We start from the raw sequence: 19,992 nt of genomic DNA on the forward strand, positions 1-19,992 counted from the left end.
AAAGGGAAAAGAAAAATTTTAAAGGTGATGACGTCCTTTCACTTTAATCTTACATTCATTCACTGAATAAATATTATAATCTATCCAATTAAATTCCATCAAGACAGGGACCAAAGTGCACACTACACATCACTGGAGAGCATGTGAACTTAGCACCTAGTAGGGTTTCTATAATAAACAGTTTCCAAATGAATGAAATCATACGAACATAAATAAGCCTCTAGACTTAAAGGAAGTTATACATTTCAATTTCTGATGAATTTTATAAAAAATATTTTAAAGATGCCACCAGGATAAAGATAGTCCTTGCTATAAGGCAAAAACAATCAAAAAGAGATAAAATGAAAAAAAAAAAAAGACTAAAGAGTGGGCACTGATATTTTTAAATGAGGGGAAACAGGCAACACAAAAAGACGTAAGTGGAAGAAATGCATGACTCCATAGAGAGGCACTGCTGACAATCAGAGAAGGAGATTCTATTTCTCACTTTTATAAATGACCATTTATCCAAAAACTCTCCTATTCTGATCTATCTGGGTATAAGCAAATCAAGTTTAACAAATACTGAACCTCTGTCACTTACAAAACCCTTGCTAGGCTGGGAAGGGGCACAAAACCAAATCAAAGTCCCTCTTCTCCTATGAACCATATATTTAGTGGGTCACCTGACACAGGAGTTGCTAAGGATTTGTCATTAGGATGAGCTATTAACAATGTTAAAGGTAGGAAATTCCAAGAATTAAAAGCCATAAGGTTCCCACTTAGTATTTTTAAAAAATATGCTATCATTAGCATATCTGCTGTCAAATTTTCTGGATCAAGTCTGGGCTTATTGTTTTTATTGAATTTTAATTAAATAAAATTTTACCACAAAGGAGAAATTTAGGCAGGAAATTTTGTGCATCTAATGAATGCTGTTTCACCGAACAGTTAAAGACACTTCATGTCTGAACATCACTGTCTATGTTGCTGCTTCTTTCCAGTGTACCTCCTCACTTAGCTGGAAATACTGTAATTCACCCTCCCAAACCCAACTCAAACATCATCACTAGAGGTCTGTGATGGTATCAAAACTATTCATTGCTATTATCACCCTCTGATCTATACCTTTAATGTAAATTATGTAAACCAAACAGGATTCTGCATTTCTATCTACCCTACTAGACTGAGAGTTCCCCAATGCTATCAGTTACTTTGGCTGGTAATCCGGAGGCAAGCTGTAAATGTACACAGAACATGGCTGAAACACTGGGTAAAGGGGTAGGTTAAGGGAGTACTAACTTGAAGACAGTTTTCATTAGTATAATAAACTGTAACATTCCATGAAATCGAATGAGTAGAAATATATAATTGGATACATTCTGGTGAAAAAGCCCTCAGACATATCTACACATGTTATTTTTTCTATTACACAACTGTGGAGATGTGCTGGGCTAGATAGATTTAACCACTTACAATAATGGGAATACTCAAAACTACTGTGGTGGCATGAATTTTACTACATAGCAAGAAAAAAATTGTAGTCTATTTAGTGAAGAGAATGTGGCTTTATTAAAATAACAAATGTGAAATTTGTTATGAACTGTGTTTGGCAATTTTGATTCTGGTTTGAATAGTTGAAGGGAAGAACCATGAATGAGCTAATGATAAAGTTTTCCCAATTTCCCATATTTTTATTTCTAAAAAATATGTAAATGGATGAGAGAGAAAACTGAGACTACTAGTGTCAGAATCAAAAGAAAATGCATTTAAACATCTAAAGAAGAGTAAAGTCTGATCTGGTATACAGAATACCAGTAAGATTCAACCCAAACGTTCTACACTGGCTGGTAGAGGTCACAAGTATCATTTTAAAATTTTCATTTGCCTTTACAAAGTTAATACTTTTTAAGTGTTAAGATTTTTTTTTTTTTTTTTTTTAAAATGGTTATTTTTGTTGTCATGACTTGAACCTTTTACTACCATTAAATTAGGTATTTAAATTTTAAGGATAATGATGCAAAATCCCCAATGACTGGAAAGTCAAGATCAAATAATCTTTTCAAGTTCTACATTAAAATTCATGCTTCCCACTTGACCACAATGGAATGCTAGTTTTATTAAAAGATCAAGTGCCAAGTCTTGAACAAGATCTTGACTATATCAAAGCCAAGATTCTGCAAACGTAAGGAATTTGAGACAAAGTGAAAAGAAAGAATAGCAGAAAATAGAGAAGACCAAGTCTAAAACCAATGCAAATAAACTGAAATACAGCTTTAATGTAAGTTGCCTCATCTGAAATAATCTTTAGGTCAGCAATTTGCTCCACATCCCAAGCTGATTAAAATCCATGCTCAGCATGCACCTGAAATACCAGTGCAAATTGTTGAGAAGGGTCAAGAAATTTAAAATTCATCCAGTAACGTTTTCCTAAAAGGCCAACAACTGAATATGGTCTTGATGGTGGCACTGCTCCTCTCCACCAGCCTGTGTGCAGTACCTAGGCTAACAGATCTTTGTAGGAAATGTAATACAAGTAGGAAAATATCAAAGGTGTGCTACCAACTAATGTGTTCATAAAGTACCCTGGCTTAAAGAAGAATGTGTATAAATGGGTTGTAAAATAGAAAGAACCGTATAAAACCATAAAAGTGCAATTGAAGGTGGAAAAGACAACTCTCTTAGGGTTTCCTTTGAGGGACTTGGCTTTTTGAAATCAGAGAAAGTTTTAAGTTCTTAAAAATGTGTTCAAAACATTATAACCTCTGATGAGAATATAAGAAACCCATGATTTGCAGGTCTCTCTTCACCCTTTCCTAACAATTTCTCAATCAGTTAAAATACCAACATTCACACTGAAACACCAACTTTAAATCATTTTCAGTATCACAAGCTAAAGCTAGATTAACAGCCAAAAAAGCAGAAGCTCTGAGCGTGCACCAAACTCGAGGACACTTACCTGCCACTCTCAAACCACATTACAATAGGCCATGCAACACGAAACAAACAAAGGCAAATTACTTAAAGGTCTGTGAACCTATTATTTTTCTTTTTATTTAGAGTTAAATTAAAACGAATTCTTAAAATAAAAACATGAAATTTTCACTTCTGAAATTATCTTTCAAAACTAAATAATTTAGGTTCACACTTACCTTTTAATATTATGCCCAAATTACTGAGCTCTGAATGGCCTTCATGAACAGACTTGTGTTTAAAATACTTTAGTGCATATAGAGTAAATGAAAACGACTCCATTTTCTCAACTGCAATACAGCTTTTTCTCAAATACTGCTTTTACTAATAAATCTTGATATTTTCACGTTTCAAAATTTTTTTTCATAAAAATGTGTTCCATTATAGGTCTCCAAATTATAAAATAATCTCCAATTAATAGATATGAAGTCTCATAAAATTCAAAAAGACATTTGGTTATCATAATTTACTCTATAAAATAGAATTTGCAGTTCTAGAAGGCATCAGAAATGTTACTCAAACAATTCACAGCTCAGTCATGCAAAGCAGTTAAAAAGATGGCGAAGTGGAAACATTCATTTAGTGCAAGACAAATGCAGTCTACCGCAGGCAAAGAGAAATAGATAGAAAATCATCTTCTCACTTTCAAAATCAAGGAAAAAATTTGGCCCCTGCTCAAGGTCTGTGCATGTCAAAACCTTAAGAAGATTCCCCATGTTAAGGTACCTGTCAAGACAAGAATGAGAGAAGAAAAATACCCCTTTATAAAAAGAACATCTGACATTTACTTTAAAGAACAGTCACAGGGAAAATGTTCATTAGGCCATGAATGCATCCTTCAGTTACCCAGACTGTGCTCTGGAGACAGCAAACCGGGTTCTCAAGGTGTCCGTGTGTAGGACCTAGAGGTAGACTGTGCTTTTTCCTGTGCACAATGGCTCAACTGTTGCTCTAATTCTTCTCAAAATTCTCCCAAGACAAGTTTCATTAACGGCCTTATAATGAAAAATTCTTTAAGTATTCCAATAGTGCTAGTATTCTGAAAAAGAAATTTCTGATCAAGAATTATTCACACAATTTTGTTAGCACAGCAGTGAAACAACAGTTTATTTCAAGGCCAAATATAAAGAGGTTTGGCCAAAGCTCACCTTCACATCTCATTTTAAAATAGCAAATGCAAACTTCCCATATGCCATTGAACATAGCAGTTGTTTCTAACCAAATTTGGATTATTAGAAAATTTATGGAAGCTATTTAAAGTATTCATTTCAGATCTGCAGCACAATTCTTAGTTCTTAAAGCAAATTATTCCAAGATTGTGAGTACTGGTTGGCATAGTCACTAAAGCATACTATTAGAATATTCATCATAAGGCTACTTGCTTCATGGACTAATGAAAGGACAGCACTGGCTACAGACTCAACATGATTTTTAGCAAATGAGAAACTAAAGAATTATACATATGATGGTGATGTTTGCCTAAAATTAAGGGAAAAAAATCATGCAACCTTTATTTGATCCCCCATGTCTAATTAACAAATATACTGGCTGGCCTTCACTGTGGTGTGAGTATAAGTATCTTTCACCTTTACCATTATGCACCAGCTGTGAAGGGCTAAAGAGACTTACTTTCAAAGTCCAAGAAAAAATGTGCTGCATTGTGGTCTATGTCCCTGGTTAGCACCTTAATGAGATTACCCATGCCAGCAAACCTAAAAATAAAAATGGCAACATCATTTAGTTCCAGTAGAAAGTTTTAAGCAGAGGCCTGGGATTTGGCAAAGGCCTGGCTTGCTCCTAACTGCCAACAGGTGCAGGCTTTACATGCTTCTTGCATGGATCATTTGGAGTGACAAAAGCATACTTGGCTGAATTATAGCTTCTGTCCCCTTTCCTGTCGCACACAGCAAAAAAGCCACATGGGGGTTTTTGGGAAAAGATATTTTTGCATACAACTTGCAATATCTACATTTTACTAATATCTATACTAACACTGCTGTTTGAAAACTTTTGAGGTACATATTCTCAATGTAACAGCAAAATTAGTTTTTTTTCAAATAAGTAAATATGGAGATTATTTTTAAATTAATGAGGGTATTTTCCTTCATGATGAATCAAAACCTATTAGGGATACAAAGAAGACAATAGTCAAAGACATTTAACCATTAGACTGAAGGAAGTTATCAATTAATTATCCACTTAAGAAAACTGCCATACAAACCTCAATTATTTCTTCTCTCCTGAAAGATTTATCAAACTTTCAGTATTTAACTTCTGAATTGATAGTCTATATCATACATGATATGTGACTTAAAAGTTAACCCAGCAAATGCTATATACAGAACCAGCAACTATCATACTTAGTAAGTATGCAGAGAGAAAACATTAACAATGAGGCACTGGCATAAATCAGTCTTGCCCAAGGACTTGCCATGGTGTAGTGCAGATGAATGTGAGGGGCAGTGTGAGGAAACCAGGTTCAGACCTGGAAGTTGGAGGAAACAGGGAAAGCCAACAACGGTGTCAGAACTGCCCAGACCCTCCTTCTCCAACTACAATACTTTTCCTCCTCAACTGAACAGTACAGGCTTATGTAAATGAGAAAAATCCCAAAGTACCTTATCACATTCCCATTCAAGAAGTATGAAAAGAGCTAGCGCTGAGGGACACCTGGATGGCGCCTGGACTGCCTGTCCCCACTTCTTCCACTTATTCCTCCCAACAGTGGTTTATGCTCCTGCCAGCCTCCCAGAGAGAAAAAAATACATAGGTGTTAACAGTGTCCTGTTAAATGTCAGACTCCACTGGACAATGTCAAACTTTTCTGACTGGGTGTGGAGGTGGCACATGCCTTTAGTCCCAGCACTCGGGAGGCAGAGGCAGGCGGATGTCTGTGAGTTCAAGGCCAGCCTGATCTACACACAGTGAGTTCCAGGCCAGCTGGGGCTACAGGGAGACCCTCTCTCAAGAAGATGACACACAAAAGAAATTTAAAACACATTTCCTATAAAATGTTAGAAGATTCTAATTTATTCAAAGATATACTAAATACTAAACTAGGTTCTCCTTTCAAATAATATTCCAAAGTCCATCTTCTCCTCTTCTTTAGTACTGTGTGTGTGTGTGTGTGTGTGTGTGTGTGTGTGTGTATGCGCGCACATGCCAGAGCGTGATGTCAGGTGTCTTTCTCAATTGTTCCCCACATTATTTTTTGAAACAGGGTCTCACTGAACTTGGAGCTCACTGATTCAGCTAGGATGGCTGGCCAGTGAGCTTCAGGGATCCACCTGTTTCTACCACCCCAATACTGGGATCACCCTGCTGCAACCAGCTTTTAAGTAGGTGTCAGGGATCCAAATTCAGTTCCTCGGGCTTACACGGAACACACTGTTACCAAATGAGCCACGTCCCCAGACCTATCTTTTTATTTATACTATCATTTCTAGTGCATACTGTCTTGTTCAATAGAAACATCAATGTCCTGATTTTGTGCAATATTTTACATGAGTGGATTAGGTGAGACTGAAACAAAGTTTATTACCAAGCTTTTATATACAAGGAAAAGGTGATTATTTTTCCTAAAACATCACATCGAATGACCTCAAACTGGTCAGGAGGGGAGGAGCCAAAAAGAAGAAAAAGGAGGAAAAGGAAGGCAAAAAAGAGAAGACAATGAATAACAGTGATGAAGGAAGGAGCAGAGGAGGAGGAAAAGGAGGGAGGGAGGAGGAGGGAGGAAGGGAAGGGAAGGAGGAGGAGAGTGGGAGGGAGGGAGAAGGAAGAGGGAGAAGGAAAGAGGTAGGAGGAGGAAGAGGATGAAAGTGGAGCTAATCCTTTTAGCACAAAGTAGTCTTCAATTTATCAAGGAATTTCAAAGTTCTAAATCAGAATAAAACCCATCTTTAGCAGTCCTCTGGAGAAACTATCATCCTAGTATATGGGGGGGGGCAATTAGGTTTCTTTTAAAAATATTTTATTATTTTTATTTTATGTGTATGAGTATATTGCCTGCATGTATGTAAGTGCACCAATGTTGTACAATGCTCGCAGAGATCGGAAGGGGGCACTGGATCCTCTGGAACTGATGTTACGGATGATTGTTAGCCGCCAGTGGGTGCTGGGAACCAAACCGGGGTCCTGTGCCAAGAGCAGCCAGTGCTCTTAACCTATGAGCCATCTCTCCAGTCCCAATTAGGTTTCTTTACCTTTTACCCACATGCATGATCCCACCCACAGAGAAAATGCTGGCACCAGTAAAGTTTGTCCATCCTGTTTTCATGCATGCCCCTGCAAAACTGCTCCCATTCCCAGGTGTTATACCCTCATGTGGCCCTACTCTTCTCACCACTGCAGCACACATGGTCTTGACGTACTAATTCTCTAGTCTTTGATGATGTAAGATCTCTTATCTTTCCATCCCAAATACAAATACTTAACTTAAAAATGACTGCTTATGGGGCATAGTGTTTCTCAACCTTGGTACTATTAACATTTTAGCTGAGTAAGTCTTTTGTTACTGAGTTCTATCTTACACTGTTGGCTATTCAACAGCATCCTAGCCTCAACCCAGTAGCAAACCCAGCATGCAGGCAAGCACACATACAATGTGGCAATCAGAAATGTCTGCCGTTGGTGAGAACCACTGATCAAGCACAACTGTGGTCCAGTGCCGATATTCCCTCTACAACACTGCATCCAGACCAATGCTAGTAGGAAACTCACATCATTCACATCTCATTGAAGAATCACTAAAGGAATTTTTCAAAGACCTAAAAAACAGTTCCACTGTAATATTACCAGTTCTCCCGCCATCATGTTGTATTTAATAAGGCCAAACCCAACCACACAAAAAACCCTTCCATCCCACCACTGTGACTATCTCTTATGACACAGTGTCAAATTGTCAGGTCTGATAGGTAACCAGACTGCCAGGGGCTGAAACCTAGCTTTGCCCTTTCTACATTTTTGGACTCAAGTTTCCTAACCTTTCCCACTCCTGGTTTTCTCATCTGTAAAAGGTACATTAGTGACAGTCAAGGAAAATGGCTTCTAATCATTAAGGAGAGCAACACAAACACATTCAATACGATGGCTGGCAGTGTTTGCTGCCATTGCTGCTGGAAGCTGTTGAAGCGAGCACACTGCAAACCCATCCCAAAAGCAGAGGCTGCAGAACATAAGCTCAGACACATCCTGCCACAGAGGATGCCAGTCTGCCAGAGAAAGAAGCCAGCATGCAGGAGTGGTCAGAGGTACCTGAGGTCACTCAACACTCATTCTCGAATTCTAGCCAGGTTCGCTGCTTGGTTACCCTTTGGTTTTACAAAATCTTTATCTATTGAGTTGGATTCCTGCCACCTGTATCTAAAACAGTTCTATCAGTAAGTTTCCTAAGTTTCCCGTGGATGACTAAATCCAACATGAAAGATACTACAAAGGATTTTTAATAATGTAAAATGATTTTGAAATATTGATACATTTTAGAGGCACTATTTTAAATAAACATGATTTAGAACAACGTAAACTATAGAGCTTAGTCTGAACTTAGAAGAAAAAAGCTCAAATTCATTACATAAGCTAAGGAATTTAATACAAACTTAATACACAGAAACTAGACATAGCTTACTTTTAAAGCGTTTATAATGCAGGGCTAGATGGCTCAGCAGGTAAGGCTGTTCTTGCAGAGAACAGCACCCACATGGCAGCTAACCACCATCTGTAACTCCCGTTCCAGGGGATCCAACACCCTTTACTGATCTCCACAGGCACTACATGACAAGGGTGCCCTTACATACATGCAAGCAATACACTCATACACCTGAAATAAAAATATTTTTTTAAAAGAACTGTTTGTAATCTTGGTTTCTGTTTTGTTTTGTGTGACAGGGTCTCTGTGCTGGACAGCTTTTGTTGTCACCTTGATACAATTGGGTGGAGGTAGCATCGTTGGGAAACTGACTCTATTGGACTAGCCTGTGGCCATGTCTGTGGGGCATTTTCTTGAGTGTTGATTTTCTTGATTGGGAAGGCCCAGCCCACTGTGGGCAGGTGGTCCTGTATTGCATGAGAAAGCAGGCTGAGCACAGGCCAGGGGACCAAGCCAATAAACAACATTCCTCCATGGTCTGTGCTTCAGCTCCTGCCTCCAGATTCCTGCCCTGTGTTCCTGCCTTGGGCTCCCTCAGTGATGAACTGTGACCTGGGAGATGTAAGCCAAATAAACCCTTTCCTCCCCAAGTTGGTATTGGTCAGTGTTTTGTCACAGCAATAGAAAAGCTAAGTAGAACAGTCTCACTATGTAGCTCCAGGTGGCCTAGAACTTAGAATCTAGACCAGGATGGCTTCACAAAGATTCACCTGCTTCTGCCTCCCAAGTGTTGGGATTAAAGGCATGTGCCACCATGCCTGGCTCTTACTGATTCTGATGGAATTTTGTGACTATAAGCTCTTATCATAGACACTGTCTCCAAGTACACAACTTATCTAGAAAGGAACTTGTTCCTGGCTGAAGTCTGCTGATGTATTATTAAACTAAGAAAATGCACTTAATGAAGACATTGGATTGTTTTCCCATAAAACATTGCAAAGAATTCCCTATGGGGGCTGGAGAGATGGCTCAGCAGTTAAGAGCACTAGCCACTCTTTCCAAAGACCCGGGGTTCAATTCATAGCACCCACATGGCTAACAACCATCTGTAATTCCAGTTCCAGGGGAATCAGATACCCTCTTCTAACCACCTCAGGCATTGTACCACACAGGTACACTTACATACATGCAGGCAATACATGCATATACATAAATTTAAAAATTAAAATATTTTTTAAGATCCCTATAGGACAGAAACAGCTCCAGGCTACAGTTACTATTGTTTCTGCTATCTTTCTGGGAACATCCCAAGAGCTGTGACTTCATCTATTCTCTCAGCCCAGGCATTTGAGATGCTGCCAGCCCAGGAGAGAACAATCACCCCCAAAACCTTCCTGTGGCTGCTCTTCATCCTTTATCCCTTTCTCCTGTCAAATGTGGCCTCCTTACACATTTTGAGAAGGCCTCCAACCTTCTCAAAAGCAACTGTAGCCCCTGCCCCATTATGTTCTATCTTACTACCCACCCCACTCACCCTAACCTCACCACATATATCACAATCTCAACTGTACTGCATGTTTAGCATCAGCTTTCCATACATCCAATTAGATGTTCTGGGAAGAAAGAAAAGAGAAAGGAAAGAAAGCTCATAAGCAGACTGAACAGTACTACTTTCAACCAGTAGCACTCTAACACTTGAACTATACAGTTCTTTACAGAAAGGGAAGGTTCTGTGCCTGACAGAATGGCAGTATCCCAGGCCTCTGGTCACTGGTACCTCATTCCATGTCTGCCCCTACTATGCATAGCTAGGGGTATCTCTGGATATTGCCAAGTGACTCCTAGGAAACTAACTGCTCCTGGTTGACAACCACTGCTTTCAAACCACAAACACCAAGTGTGTCGTCAGAGTTTCCTGACCATCCTCGTATCTACCTTCAAAGGACTACTCTACATATTTTAAGTCTCCTCCAAATCTCCAACCCATTCTCCTATGCAAGAAATGACCTGACTACATTTTAAAAATTTTTTAAATTTTTGTGTATGAGTATTTTACTTGCATGTCTGTAAGCGCACCCATGTTATGTAATGCCCTCAGAGTCCAGAAGAGGGTGTCAGATTCCCTGGAACTGGAGTAATGGACAGCTGTCACTATGTGGATGCTGAGAATCAAACCCAGGTCCTCTGGAAGAGCAGCCAGTGCTCTTAACCACTGAGCCATCTCTTAGCCCCGACTACATTCTTCACACAAATGTCTCTTGTCTTTTCTGCCACCCTTCCTTCACTAGTAACCTCAGCTTCTCCTCTGGACACTGGTTCTAGAGCTTACTTTCACCTACCTAAAGGCCTTCACATCTGCTCTGTCACCACACTGCTTTCCTGTCCGCTTTACAATGTGATTGTGAAGTCAGCTTTCTTCCAGATTTCTTCCAGTTCATTCCTGTCTCCTTTTTTGTGTGTAAGAACATCTTAACCATCTTTATACCCCTTTCCCGATTTGGCATCCTCCCATAGCCCCTGCCCCACTGAATTTCATACATTGTCATTTGTATTAAGGTCTATAAAGTCAGATTAGTGTCCCCAGATGTTCCTCAGTGCAAGTTCATCCACTGAGGTCTAGTCAGGCTATCTAGAGTCCCTCCCTTAAAGAAGATCAGCTCTCGGGGCTGGAAAGATGGTTCAGCGGTTGAGAGCACTGACTGCTCTTGCAGAGGAGCTGGGTTCGATTCCCAGCACCCACATGGTGGCTATGAACCATCCTTAACTCCAGTTCCAGAGGAATCCAATGCCCTCTTCTGTCCTCTGCAGCATTGCATGACACGGGTGCACTCACATGCATGCAGGCAAATACACTCATACACAAAAGTAAAATTAAAAAAAAAAAAAAAAAAGATCAGCTCTTCCTCACCTAGCAGTAATCAGAAGTCAACAGTTCTTCAGTTAAGATTAAAGCCTGCTGCCCATTTCCACAGTTCTATGCTGGTTTTTGACTGCTTGAGTTTGCATGGGTCTTGTGCATGCTGACAGCACTGCTGTGTAAGTTCATGTGAGCAAGGTCCCAGAAGCTTGTAGGACTCTATTTCCATATGGTCATGCACCTCCTCTCTGGCTCTTAAAAACTCTTTCCACCCCATCTATCCTATCTGTCTCTTACACCCACCACTAAATGATGCTGTACCTGTCAAGGTCAGTGCAACTTCGTTCTTACTAAATTTTAAAAGGCAATTCTGACATTTCAAATTATTAAACTCAACAGGGTTTGACAGGGTTTATACTCACTACTTCCCAAACACTTTCTTCACTAACATTTACAACAACACATTCCCCCTGAGGTTCCTTCCAGTTTTATGGCTTTTTTCTGTATTCTCCCCTTTAGGATGCATGTATTCATTCTTTCCATCTTAAAATAAAACAAAACTGCCAGGCGTGGTGGCGCACGCCTTTAATCCCAGCACTCGGGAGGCAGAGGCAGGCAGATCTATGTGAGTTCAAGGCCAGCTGGTCCACATAGTGAGTTCCAGGACAGCTGGGGCTACAGGGAGACCCTGTCTCAAAAAGACAAAAAAATTAATAAAATTAAAATAAAATAAAATAAATAAAATAAACAAAACCTTACTATTTTTTCTCCTGCTCCCAATTACTTCCATGTTTCTATTTGCAGTAAAACTCCTTAAAAGCAGTCTTCTATGATCATCTTTTCTTCCTCATCAGATTCCATCCTGTTAAACCTGATCCAACCTGCCTTTGCTCCAAGCCACATTACTGAACTGCTATGGCAAGGCCACCAAGTAACCTCCACGTTGTGTTGCAGTTCCAGTGGTCAGTTCTCAAGTCCGCACCTTTCCACTTGTCAGAAGCAGTTGACACGCTGGCACTCTCTCTTTAATACACTTCTTTGTTATCTCATCAGATGCCACGGCCCACCTGCCTGCTGCTCCACCATCCCGGCCCTTGACACACTGCTCCTTTAGGATTACTTCAAGGGCCCTAACTGGTTTCCTTCCTTCTTCTACCCTTGCCCTGTCCTACGATCTTTTATTATTAAAAGACAAATTAGTTTTTAAAAATATATATAATCCGACTACATTCTGTTTACAAAACTATGCAATGGGTTCCTATCATATTCAGAATAAAATCTAAAACCCTTATCGGGTTCTATAAAACACTGTCCACTCAGTCTGGCCTTGGTTCCTTTCTCTCTATAGCACTCATCCAAACACTGAGACCTGCTTGCAGCTTCTCAAACACAGTAAGATTTCTCTTTCCTTGGAACTTTTCTATCTACCTTTCTCTGCCCTGAAATAGAGAGATTTCTACAGACTTTGCAATGACAACACTGAACACTTGCTAAAGCCTACTGAAGTAACCAAAATGATGTGCAGTTACAGAAACGTATAATACATGCTAAGTTCATCTGATCAATTTATTTCACAGGAAACACTGAGTTTAGGCGGATGTAATCAAAGCTGAGGCAGCAGAAACTCCTCTCGCCACTGCCATACTTCTAGATCTAGGGTTCAAGGATGAACATTTCTTCAGTAGTTGCAGAAAACAAGTAGAAGCCAAAATGCAGAAGGAAGTCTACTTTCTGAACCACCTTTACAAAGCTGTTATCACTAGGTGCAGAAAATTTCACTAAAATAAAATCTGAAGGTGGGATGAACAAACTGCCCTCTTCTGTGATGAGTCCTGTCATTACTTTATGCAGCAAGAGAGCTAGGGCCCTAGGTTTGGTTTCCTATGGAATTCCCAAGAGCAGGCAGTACCTGAGTCTCTTCTGAGGTCTGAGTTTCCAGTCTGATGAGTGTCCTTCTTCAAACTCATACATTCTCCCTAATCTACCCCTTTACTTTGGTTCCCCTAGCTGTGTAAAAGCACTTGCTGCTCCTTGCCATTTCCATGAATATCTGCTACCTTAGCACTTTCTTTTCCTGACCCTTCCAATATTTTTGTCTGAAGATGCCTAAGTGGCCTCTACTTTCCTGGTTGGAATCTGACAGCCAAAGACATTCTAGAGAGCAACTTCAATCCTTAGCCTTCTTGACACTATTAAACCCACTGCTATGAGGTATCAGTGGAATTATTAACAACATGCTCCTGTGATTCCCCGTCCTTTGATGAATATAAAGGAAAACAGAGAGCAGGACAGGCAGGTCTTCCTGGATGTGCAGCTACAGCCCCATTACAAGGAATTAAACTCTCACCATGAATTCCTAGCAGGTCAAGACCATTCATTTTAATTTTAGTCTAGTGCACTGAAGGAAAACTGAGAGACTTGATTTCTCATCCTATCATAAAACTGTTTGTGGTCGGTTTACTTGTTAAACTACATCTCTGTTGCTTCTAGCTACGATTCTACATGGTATGCTGCATCTTTCCTATGCTGACATCTAGTGGATACATACAAGAATTTGCATTTTAAAGTGAAAAACCTTAATTCAACTATTTTAAATTGCTCACTAGGACAGAAGGCCACATATAAGAAATATAACTGGAAGATCAGTACATGAACGTGCATGCAAATCACAGCATGATAATATATTAGATTTTCATGGCAGCTGAGTTTGAATTTAAAAGCCTTCAGCCATTATGGCTAACAGCAAGTATATAGTCAAGTAATGCAAGTGTATTCAGAATGGTGTGTAAGGGAATGTTCAAAAGTTCTTGAAAAAATATTATCATCAAACAGCAGTCTTCTGAATTCACTTTCTTAAATTTACCATTATTCTGAAATCCATCAATACAAAACAAGAGTAATTTCGTTTCATTGCAACAATGCAGAAGAAAAGCACGGTCATATTCATTATTAGTCATATTTAAGTATAAGAATGACATCCTCTATGTTTTTGGAGCAGCATTCTGCTTTGAACTACAGCTTTCTTCATATGTCCTGTTGCATAATAACCATATTCCAATAGCTTTATTGATTAATCTGGACTACAATATTTTTAAATTACTTTATTCCAGTATGTATTTCAAAATCATAAGAGCTAATGGAGGTATAAACTGGTATGACTACTTTGATAAGAGTTTTGCATTCATTATAATAGAGTTCACATGATATGTGCACCAAATAACTAAAATACAGTACAAATAAATTAGCTGTAACTGCCTATAACTTAGATGAATGAGAAACAATGAATAAAAAAGTTAAATCAGTAAACTACACATGACATCATTAAATTAAGAGATATGCAACATATTCTGGCTACCTGGGGAAGAGGGGGGATAATTATAATACTGGACAATTTAAGAGATTTTCCTTCTTCAAGTGGATTCAAAGGAGTCTCTTATTTTTAGACTTTGTATTACACAAAGAATATGCTTCTTTTTTATTTATCAATAATTAAAAGCATTTAAATATGTAGTTGGTTTGACTACAGAGCACATGAGATTCATTCAGATATGTCCATCAAGAAAGCCTGGACTAGAACGCAGATACTCACACTCTCCCAATATGAATGCTACAAAGCACAGAGATGTTTTATTATTTCTCATTATACAGAGGTCCAGATTCTTCCACATCTAGTGTCCTGTGTTTGGTAGTGATGGTGCTTATTACTTAATAACTAGTATTGAATTCAGGGACAAATGGAAGATACCACCAGGCCGATGTGAAATGAGCAAACGACACCATGAACACAAAAAGAGGAACATCTATGTAGTCCAGGCTCAGGAAGATTGGTAACGACTTCTCAGAGAGACTGAGTTTTTTGTTTTGTTTTGCTTGTTTGTTTTTTGAGACCCAGTCTCACTATGCAACCCTGGCTGTTCTGGAACTTACTATGTAGACCAGGCCATCTTGGAACTCACAGAGATCCACCTGTCTCTCTCTCCCAAGTGCTGGAATTAAAGACATGCTCCACCAAGCTTGTCTGAGAGACTGAGTCTTAGTTTTTTCTTGCTGCTATTTCTTTAAACTGAAAAATAATTCAAATATAAAGAAAAAAGTATGAGCTGGGAGTGATGGCACTCACCTTTAACCCCAGCACTCAGGAGGCAGAGCTAGGAGGATCTCTGTGAGTGTTCCAGGCCAGCTAGGGTTACGGGGAGATCTTGTCTCAAAAAGACCTAATAATAATAATAATAACAATAATAATAATAATGCTGTACACAGTGAAAACCAGTAACATTCAAATACTCTACTATGCAGATTAAAGCTGTAACATTTGTTTCTTTTTTATTTTATGTGTATATGAGTGTTTTGTCTGCATGTTAAAAGTGTACCACATACATGCAATGCCCATGGAGGACAGAAGACGGCACTGGATTCCCTGGAACTGGAGTTACAGACTATTGTTAGCCACCATGTAGGTGCTAGGAACTGAACCCAGGTTCTCTGCAAGAGCAGTCAGTAACCTTAGCTGCTAAGTCAGTTTTCCAGCAGAGCTGTAACATTTTAAATGCATTTCCTTACCTATAAAAATATGTGGTCTTTTGCCAGGCGTGGTGGCACACGCCTTTAATACCAGCACTCGGGAGGCAGAGCCAGGCAGATCTCTGTGAGTTCAAGGCCAGCCTGGTCTATATAGTGAGTTCCAGGACAGGTGGAGCTACAGGGAGACCCTGTCTCAAAAAGACGCCCCCCCAAAAAAAGTGGTCTTTTTGTGTTACAAGCCATTTGTGAAGTGTTTACGTCCTCTGCCACCCACGCTCATGCTCAATGCTACCTCTCTGTACTCACAGTGCTAAGAACAAGAGCTGCGCTGGCACTCCTCTTTACCATTGTACTGATAGCCTGTGGCTGACATCTCCCAGAAAGCCTTGCTAGCCCAATCTCTTAGATTATGTCAACAGGAGCCTCTAGAGGGTGAAGACAAGGCAGGAGGAGAGAGAAGTACCCAGTTGGGACAGACTAGCAGGCTGCTGAAGCTAGTGTGAACAGAGGACACAGCAGACTGACAACAGGAATTTATCCCTTTAATTTCCCTTTTTCTGGAGGTAGGGGCAATATTGGTGATTGAACCTAGATTTAGTGAATGCTAAGCAAGACCTCTACCACTGATATTTATCCGGTGTGCTCTCTTAACTTTCTGAGATACGGTCTCACTAAGCTACCCAAGCAGGCCTTGAACTTGTGGTTAACCTGCCTCAGCTTCCTGAGTAGCTAGGATTACAGGCCTGCACCACCTTGACTTTGCTTCCTTTTATTTTTACTACCCCACTGCATGCTCTCCCTTTGGCTGTCCCAGCCTTTTTAACACCTTTGCAACCAACATCTGTATTATATTCTCTTTAAAATTCCTAGGCTGCTGTATTTCCCTAATTCAATGCTAACTAATCTATCACCATCCTCCTTTCCAACTAAGTTTTAGGAATTCTAAATAGGAGTTCTGAAATACTAATTTTTGATGCTTATCTACAAAAAGTATTTCCTTCACTTACTCTCATTTTTCCATTTTCATTTTCAACATTTTTCAACTTTGTTCATGGTGTTGCTTGTGTTACATAATGATCCAATTTATCACCTTTTCATTGTGCTCTGTGCTTATTATTTAATAATAATTCAAAATTAATGAATACTTATTTAATAGAATTACCTATTCTTGGCCTTTAATTCCCCATGTGATTATCAAATTCTACAAAAAGGGGACAGGGAGATAGTGGAGTTGCAAACCTGAGTTTGATCTCTAGAATCCATGTACAAAAGTTGGGAACAGTGGCATATGCTTGTGATCTCAGCACCAGGGAGGTAGACCAGTCAGAGTCATGGGGCTCACTGGCCAGCCATGCTAGCTGACTCATCAACCTACAGGCCAGTGAGATTATGTTCTTAAAAAAGAAAAACAACGTGGGTGGCACCTAAGAAGCCATAGCTGAGGCTGACCTCCACACACACCCACCCATACCTCCACACAGTTACGCTCCCTCACACCACCACCCCAAAATCCTGAAGAGACTTTGATTTTTTTTTCATTCAATGTATGTATCATCCTGAGGCAGAAATCCCATCTTTTAATATCAATCATACTGTCATTTAATCTATGAATATGGTTATTCACATGAACTCACTTTCTACTACTAATCCATTCTTGAATTCTTTAGGATCAAGTCATTTAAAAAAATATATGTGCCTCTGTGTTCCTAAATTTGATTTACAATTTTGGTTCTTAGTTTTCTTCTGTTTACTGAGACAATAAGTGTCACTAGATAGCCCAGGCTGGCCTCTAACTCAAGGTCCTCCTGCCTTAACCTCCTGAGTGGTGAGATTATAGGTGTGTGGTATCATGCCCAGCTCTAGATTTGGTTTCCTAATATTCCACTTTAAATTATAAGTAACACTGATCTATAATTTTTTTCTTGGTACTTTAATAGTGTTTTTATCAGGACTCTTATAGATAAGCTCATTCTACTCTTTGGAATAGTTTATGAACTATAGAACATACTGGTTCAATTCATTCTGTACGAGGTCCAAACTTTAGAGAAATGTTTATCTTTCAAACTTGTATAGACATTCTTTGACACAGCCAATTTTGATAAACATTTATTGAATGAATAGTTCAACGCAAACTTTCTCATCAAAAAAGAAAATACTACATTAATGTCATCCCTTTAAATCAAATAAGACAAAGTACACTTATAAATTAGGGAATAAGTTTACAGAATGTGTTACTATCAAATTATAATTCAAATTCTACAACATGGAATTATAACTGAAATTTTACAATGACTAAATGAATCAAGAGTGAGGTTGGCAGGCAAATGTTTTAAGCCTAAACAGTAGTGTTTTCCTACAATGTTCTTCCCATCACAGAACTCCTTCAGTGGTGGCGCTCATGTTTGTAAACATTAGAGCAGTAAGAGCCAAAAATCCTTAGTACCAACAGTCCTCCCCCAATATTACTATGTTTGGTGTTTTGCATGAAGAATAAGGCTATGGAGACACCCCATCCTACCCCTCAGATTTCTCAGGAGAAGGTATCAAGAGGAAATCTGTCAGAATTTCAGAGGTATCTAAGGTTTCAGTCCTAGTTACCATGCTAGGAGTGAAACAAGGAAATTTCAAACTTGTGCTTCTATGTTTTCTCATAATTTTAATTAAAAGGTAAAATACTCTCCTAAGTGAAGCATCCCTTAATTTTCTACATGGACTAAGGGTTCATCTTACTTTAGTGTCCCTGTAAAGAGGAAGACATCATGTCAAGTGACTTTATATTCAACCACCAACAAATGAAATATCACACCAAGAAGGGGACTACCCATGCTGAAATGAAGACTCAAGCCCAGCCATTTTACCTTGGTCTGAATTTCTTCTCTAACATTCACACCAAGCAGCCAGCTACCTAAATAGTTTGCTTTGTATGACTTAAATTTTAGACTTTAGCTGATTTTTAGAGGAAAAAAATTAGAAGTTTTAGCTGGGTCTAGTGGTACCTGCCTTTAGAATACCAGTACTCAGGAAGCAGAGGCAGTGAGTTCAAGGCCAAACTGTCTACATAATGAGATCCTGTCTCAAAATTAAAAAATAAAAATAAAATTCAGCCAATGATTGAATAATACACAATTAAAGTGACATCAATCTTGACCTCAAGAATCATGAAATCTGTGTATTAAGCTGAAACTCAAATTCACTCATTGGTTCCAATTCTTAGTGGCTTCCCAGACCCAAACTTAACGCCCCTACTACTTGACACACTAGTAAATACCTTCAAATACATGAAAATGAAGTCTAACCCATTAGACTATACACATATATCCACAAATAAAAAATATAAACAAAGCATTTTCTATTTACAAATTACAGGGATTAGCTTCTGAAAGAGAACAAAGCTTGTAAGCTCAGGGGCACTTACCATAAAGACCTTTTTTTTTTTTTGTCTTTTTGAGACAGGGTCTCCTTATAGCCCCAGCTGACCTGGAACTCACTATGTAGACCAGGGAGGCCTTGAACTCACAGAAATCAGCCTACCTAGGCCTCAAGTGCTGGGATTAAAGGTATGCACCACCATGCCCAGCTTATTATGTCAGTTTTTAAAATACTACTTTACTTCATTTGAAGAGTACAGACAAATGATCTAAATCTATTTTACTTTACTTAAGACGGGGTTAATTATTAAGTCCAGGCTGGCTGCAAACTCCAAGGCATTTGAAATAGTACTGTAAATGCTGATTTTGTTTTTCTTTTTCTTTTTTTCTGGTCTTTTTTGAGGCAGGGTCTCCCTGTAGCCCCAGCTGGCCTGGAACTCACTATGTAGAGCAGACTGGCCTTGAATTTACAGAGATCTGCCTGCCTCTGCCGCCTGAGTGCTGGGATCAAAGGCATACACCATCATGCTCAACTTTGATTTTCTTTTTAAAGGCAGGTTTACACACAAATACAAAATAAAAAAATATTTTCTTAGTATTGTGTAATACAATTTTAAATGACTTTTGAAATCATTTTAAGATCAAATATAAATATATAAATACACACACACACACACACACATATATATATATATATATATATATAT

The 19,992-nt window shown here is 39.0% G+C and overlaps 1 protein-coding gene across 8 annotated transcripts in view; it reads right to left on the bottom strand.

The window, feature by feature from the left end:
* The window catches only part of Fam49b (family with sequence similarity 49 member B), a 121,203-nt gene that overhangs the window by 22,963 nt on the left and 78,248 nt on the right, over nucleotides 1–19,992 (bottom strand). For 3 of the 8 annotated variants that reach the window (XM_029569538.1, XM_029569537.1, XM_029569542.1), the window contains one exon: nucleotides 3,596–3,678. In XM_029569538.1, coding sequence (XP_029425398.1) covers nucleotides 3,596–3,668 — 73 coding nt within the window. In that variant the 5' untranslated portion in view covers nucleotides 3,669–3,678. Of the gene's footprint in view, nucleotides 1–3,595; nucleotides 3,679–3,798; nucleotides 3,992–4,581; nucleotides 4,665–5,570; nucleotides 5,698–19,992 lie in introns of all 8 variants that reach the window. The other 5 variants (XM_029569539.1, XM_029569540.1, XM_008845475.3 and 2 more) reach the window with 5 other exon arrangements.

Source organism: Nannospalax galili, unplaced genomic scaffold (assembly GCF_000622305.1).
Source record: "Nannospalax galili isolate Female #2095 unplaced genomic scaffold, S.galili_v1.0 scaffold380, whole genome shotgun sequence".
NCBI lineage: Eukaryota > Metazoa > Chordata > Mammalia > Rodentia > Spalacidae > Nannospalax > Nannospalax galili.